We start from the raw sequence: 6,292 nt of genomic DNA on the forward strand, positions 1-6,292 counted from the left end.
ATGAATTCATAAATCATGCATGACTATGGCACATTTGATTGCATCGGTTTTGAGTAACTTGGCAAGTGAGGAGATGAGGGATGTGGTGGTCAGACTGCATTACTGGAAAAAAGTAAAGTAGAAAAGTGGAGATGCTGTTGGAGCTGCGTCCAGTGCTGCTATACACAACAGTTTCTATATTGTCTATACGTGATCGGAGTCTTAAATGAACCGACCTGACGATGACATTATTTTAAAATGCACAACGTGACTCTGCTTCTCGTTATGTGACTTCAGATCTTGCAATTACAACTGTTTCTTGTGATTACAGCTTCATATACTGCAATTGAGAATTCATATCTCACAACAACTATTTCTTATTTTATATTATCTCACAATCACCTTTTTTAGTTGAAAATGGACTTTCATAAAAAAGGCTTCTCCAGGAACTATAACAAGTTTCAAAGTTGGCAGCCTACTAAAAAGGAAGCTCAAACAAATGGGTTCAGTTAAAGAAAACACTCATTACTGTGCACGTAAGGCCCTTGTTCCAGAGCAACTGTACCTGTCGTAAATGAAATGGTTTCTGCTTACTCAACCCTATTTAAGGAATTGTTACTTGTTTTTGTTGTTGTAACATGTTTACTGTTTGATAAGGAACCAAAGCGGATTTGTAGTTTCAAATTGCATGGGACTGTATTATGAGAGTAAATAAAGTAAAAAATTAAGCAGAAATTCTTACTGTTCAGTTGTTAAGTTTTGGGATTACCCTTTTAAGCTTTTCCTCAAGACAATATACTCTTTTGTGATATCAAGCCAAATGTCTTTCTTTGCTAAACCTTGCTGTAAGGCACCTTGCCAAATGTGGTATTAGTGCCATTAAAACCATCAAATAGTTTTGGTCATATAATAAAAAGGACACTTCAACATTACTGGGGCTCTGGTTTGTAATCACAACTGCAAAAAGTGTTGACAGTACATCAACAACGGGACTGGTAGAAACTCTGATGTGAAAGCATGCCAATACACAACACTGTAAAGGAAAAAACATTACATTCTTCACCGGTATTTCTTCCTCTCATTTGCTACTTGATTAACATCTGTTCACCATTACAGTTCACACCAGCGCAGGATTATCATCTGGACGGTGAAGAACTGCTCTCTCAGGTTTGAGCAGATGAATTATGCAGGAAAGGTGATACTGTGCTTCAGAAGTAAATGGAATCTTTCTGCATAATTGAGCAGCTGGAATGACAATTAGCTTATGGTGTCAGATGACAAAAACAAATGTCTCTCACAGGCAAAAACTCTCCTAGTAACAAGGCTTTCCACAATTTTTATTGCACTGAGACAGATCTATTTGCAGTAAATTATACACCTACAAACAGTGGCAGGAACAACATGGCATTAACACCTACAAGACACAATCCTCAAAGATGGACGATCTTCAGACAAACAATATAATTGAGTACGCTACAGCTGCAGACACCTGCAAGACTCATACTGTCGAGGCACATCTCAGATGAAATATTTCACTCTTAAAACACAGAACGAAGCTGATATTTACCATTTATAACAATATAATTTAGTAGTCAGGTGTCGAACACCTCATGTCCTCCATTTCAAGAAGGGGATCTAAGTCTTAACTTGAAAACCTCTTACACAATTGAACCTACGTATGGTCGAAACTACGGCGGAGCCCCAAAGAAGCTACGTTTCCACAATGCAGTGTCTTCAGAAGCATCATTTCAGTTCATGTTTCCCTTGCAAATGTTCGTCTTGTGTTTCTTTGCAATGTTTCCTCGGGCAATGATGAGCTCACTGGCATGAAGGTGGGGTAAACATTGAAGGCAAACACTGCTCAAGGCAGATGCCTAGCCTTTAGAAACAGAAGTCAAGCATATTAGTGTAATACGTGAATGATATGAGGGACATGCTGATGACTGATAAAACAAAAAGATTCCCCTCTCGTTTTCAATTTCCCACCAACTCTGTGCGGTACTTATTTGACATAAGTGGAAAAAATTATACAGCTTTAAGGAAGCAAAAGAAAAGTTAAAAAAGACCGATACGGAGAACCGTCCTTCTATTTCTTGCTGCGCAGGCGTTTGGAGTGGCGCGGGAGGTCGGAGCACTTGCGGGGTCGTTTGAGACACAGGCCCTGGGCCTCGGCCGCCCCGGGGGTGGAGGAGGAGCTGGAGGCCACCGCGCTGTCCATCAGTTCCCTGAGCTTGTGCTCCAGCTCGGCCAGCCGGGCGTTCTGCTCTCCCATCACCTGAGACTGCTCCAGCAGCTTCTGCTCCTGATCCTGCAGCTGCTTCTGCTGCTCCAGCTGCTTGACACGCACCTCCTGCATCTCGCGCCGCAGCGCCGTCATCGACGCGCCGTTCACCTTCACCTGCTGCTGCACCTTCGTCATTTCCGAGCGAGACGGAGTGTTTTTGGCCAGCAGGGACATGGTGGTCAGAGAGGAAGAGGGACCGGCCACTGCAACATTTACAACCACAGAGATTTAAAAACTGGTGCTGCTTTTGGACAATAATCCAGAGGAAAGCCAACAATTCACTGATCATTTCTCCTTATTGCACACGCAAGACAGTGGCAATTAGCATCAGGTAATTATGCAAGAATATTAACAACATAATAATGGTTAGTGAGTTAAGTTAGTGGACAGTCGTACCCGGAGCAGAGCCGATCAGTCGTCCGGAGAGATCCGCGCCGGGAAGCCTTTTCTTCAGGATGGGGACGATCTTCTCGTCGAAGTACTCCATGGCCATGGAGGAAATGTCCCGCAGCTCCTGCAGCACCTCGTGAGCTCTCTGTGGCGCTCGTGTGGAGTTCACATAGCGCAGAACACGATAAATCTCATCGATCACCTGCAGGGGGCAGAACACAACGTCCAAACACTGGGCTTTATCTTTTCAGTTTAAATGAGTGATCTGAAATGTGTCTATATGCATCATACACGGGTCAATAGCATGACAAACAATGACTTATGGATTAATTAAGAGTCATTAAACAGAGCGAATGCCAAGGGTTCTCTCAGACATGCCTTTATGATTATCTTGTGACTCTGAACTCTTTCACTCTGAAGTGAACACCGTCATGAGAGTATGTTTTGCTGTGCTTGTTTGTGGGCTACACGAAATGGACCGCGCTTTATACGCACTTTTGCATAACTCCCTCTGAGCTTTTGCATTTCCTTAAGAAAGAGTTTTTAACTTCGACACACCCTACAAGATTACCTGACTACAATGCTCTTCACTGCTTGGATTCCTTTCAGATTACTAAAGATACAGCGTCTGATTTCACCAGAGGATCCCTCACTGGACGCCCTTCAGGAAGTGTTCTTCTGACCATCTCAAGATGACAACACTACACCAGAGGCAAGCTTTTACATCTGATAGTGTGGAACATCATCATTAGTTACTGGTTCTGATGAGAGTTTGTGTCTACATTACAGAGATCTCAACCACTCAAATAAAAGTACAGATCTTAAATCTTCAGAATGCTACTAACTAAACCTGACCCTGGTTATTATTTCATGCTCATGACTCTCCCTTCATTAAAAGCCAGTCCCAGATGATGTTACTAATGGCTGACTACTGACTCGTAGGGATGTAACGATTCACTTACACACGATTTTATTTAACAAAATGAGATTTAGGACAAATGATAAATGTGTGCTTTTATTATTGCTTGGACAAAATGCTGCATGTTTCTTTGTGAAATTGAAATATAACACTATAATAATAAACTAAAACAGCACTTGTGTATCGTTGCTCTTTTGTTGGTTTTGATTGCTTGTGTTCTCCTCATTTGTAAGTCGCTTCGGATAAAAGCGTCTGCTAAACGACAATTTAAATATAATGTAAATAACAAAACTAAATGGAAATTTTACAATGAGCCCTAAATCAAATAAATAAAACAGATAAAAGAAATCTCTTCATAGAAACAAAATAAAGCTACGTCTACATTCATCCGGATGCAGTTTAAAACTGTGTCTTAGTTTTAAAACGCTCTCCGTCCACATTAGCGTTTTCCAAACTTTGTCTCATCCACTCTGAAACGTCAGAAAATGTTAAACTTCCTTTCTGCGCATGCACAAAGCCTCAAAAAAGCTCACTGCAGGTGATACACACGAACAGACAAGTGTACAAAGAAACACATCTTTAACAATAGTGTGAAAGTGCATCGCATGTATCATGCACGAAACCAGATATCAGATATATACTGGTATAATATGCGTCACATGACTAAAACTGCGTCATCGTTTTCACAGTCCACACTACAACATGAAAACTGTTTTCACATTTATCCACTTTGGAAAGCTCTGTTTTCTTTGACTAAAAACACTGTCTCAGTGTGGACGGAAGACCAAAACAGAGAGAAAAAGATGCGTTTCCAAATGACAACATATTGGACAAGGCCTAAGATGCTGCATAAAGTACAAAACAAGGATTTGTAAAGAAAATGTCAGCTAGAGATTACGGTTTATAAAGTTTTAAATATGCATATTTTTCTTACACAAACACATCTTTTCAGAAGGCCTTTATTAACCCCCTGGAGCCATGATGGATGCATGCACTTTATTTTATTTAATCTCAACACCCATTCACTGCCATTAAAAAGCTCCGAACAGCCAGGACATTTTGAAGTATTTAATAGTCGTTTTCATATACGGGTGAATTATCCCTTTAATGATGTGAAATGTGATGCAGCTTTATGAAGGACAGAGCGGCTGTACTGGAGCTGACGGCTAATAACACAACACTGCACACCAGATGAAGATGAAGACGCCCCTCTTCTAACAGACGTACCTTCCCAGGAATGAAGCAGCAGAGGTTTGAGTCCACGTACTTCATGAAGGTCATGTTGAGCAGAGACAGACGTGTCTCCACGGCTGCCAGGATGTCTGCGTGCCGCGCCAGCGAGTGATTCCTGCGCTCCGACTCCCTCCTGATCCCCAACAGAGAGCACACACTTACTCTACATTCAACAACACTCAAACACGGCTCGTTATCAACCCGTAAACTACTCCGATTAACATCTCATGACTGCTGCTGGAACAGAGTGAGATGTTGAAGGAGGGGAACACAAGCAGCATTCAGCTGTAGTGATGAAAACATGACGTTAGCCTTATGAAGATCTGAGACGACATCAGTGTCTGAACAAACACAATCTACCAGTTTTCCTGACATTCCCAGAAGTTTGGTCACTAATCGTGTTCACCGTTTGGCTCCATGCATGCCATTAACTGCATGATGGACGTCACCTCGACATCACCACTGATAATGTCAAGGAGAAGCTTCAATCTTCTGCAGCAGTGTCTCACCTGGGCAGCTGGGCCTTGACCTGTTTCTGGCACAGACTGTGATAGCGCTCCACTTTCAGGAAGCCTTGGTTCAGCACGCGCTGGCAGATCACATCCATGCGCTTACACACCTGCAACACAGAGAACAAAAACATCTTAAACCCTGCTGGACGTGCTGAGAAACACAAGGACTGAAGCTCAGTCAGAGCAACAGAACATCACGTGAGGCGTGTCTAAGATCATCTTCACGCGCACAGGGCATCTTCACGAACAGGGGCGTGTCTGAGACCAACACAGCACTCCTCCAGTCTCTAATCCTAACGAGCTGTCCGTGTTTATCATCCACATCACCAGACTCGGCTGTACTCAGAGATCTATGCCCTATAGAGTATCAAACACAGCCAGAGCTGCTGCTGAACGTCGACTCTACCGTGTCCAGACCTGAGACGCACTCATTGTTTGCTCACCAGTCGCAGCAGGCTGATCTCGTCGTACGACAGGAAGTTGAGGATGTTCTCGATCGCCACGATCGGGAGTCCCAGCAGCGCGTTGTTCTGGAGCGGCTGCTCGGGCGCTGGAGACGGGATCCGCGGTGACACCGAGTCCGAATCCAGCGGTGAGACTCCTCCATCAGCGCTCACTACCACAGCCGCCATCTTCTCCGAGCTCGAGACCACAGGAAGTGACGACACCACTGAGCCCAGTGGGCGGAAGAGGCGGTGAGGAGGAAGACTGCGGGCTGATGACGCGTACTGAATCTGTCTTCTTCTTCTTCTTCTTCTTCTTCTTCTTTGTTTCGTTTAATGGCGGGTGGCAACCAGCATTATGGTGCATTACCGCCACCTACTATGTTGGAGTGTGGGTCAGAGTTTTCCTTCCCTTGAGTAAAAAATTAATAAATAATAATAAATACAGCTACTACTAGTAATAATACTAAAAATATTTCCTGTCCCTAAATTCTATTTATCAACCCAGTTTCTCTCAAGTAACAGAATAACT

At 43.2% G+C, this 6,292-nt stretch overlaps 1 protein-coding gene across 1 annotated transcript; it reads right to left on the reverse strand.

Moving 5' to 3' along the window:
• Nucleotides 1–1,289: 1,289 nt before the first annotated feature.
• fbxo28 (F-box protein 28) lies at nucleotides 1,290–6,028 on the reverse strand. Its single transcript, XM_059518182.1, has 5 exons — nucleotides 5,761–6,028; nucleotides 5,315–5,424; nucleotides 4,800–4,938; nucleotides 2,660–2,855; nucleotides 1,290–2,466 (listed from the first exon to the last, which is right to left on the reverse strand). The coding sequence occupies exons 1-5, from the start codon at nucleotides 5,947–5,949 to the stop codon at nucleotides 2,066–2,068; spliced, it is 1,035 nt and encodes a 344-aa protein (XP_059374165.1). The 5' UTR covers nucleotides 5,950–6,028; the 3' UTR covers nucleotides 1,290–2,065.
• Between the last annotated feature and the right edge of the window lie 264 nt (nucleotides 6,029–6,292).

This window comes from Carassius carassius, chromosome 30, assembly GCF_963082965.1.
Source record: "Carassius carassius chromosome 30, fCarCar2.1, whole genome shotgun sequence".
Taxonomy (NCBI): Eukaryota; Metazoa; Chordata; class Actinopteri; order Cypriniformes; family Cyprinidae; genus Carassius; species Carassius carassius.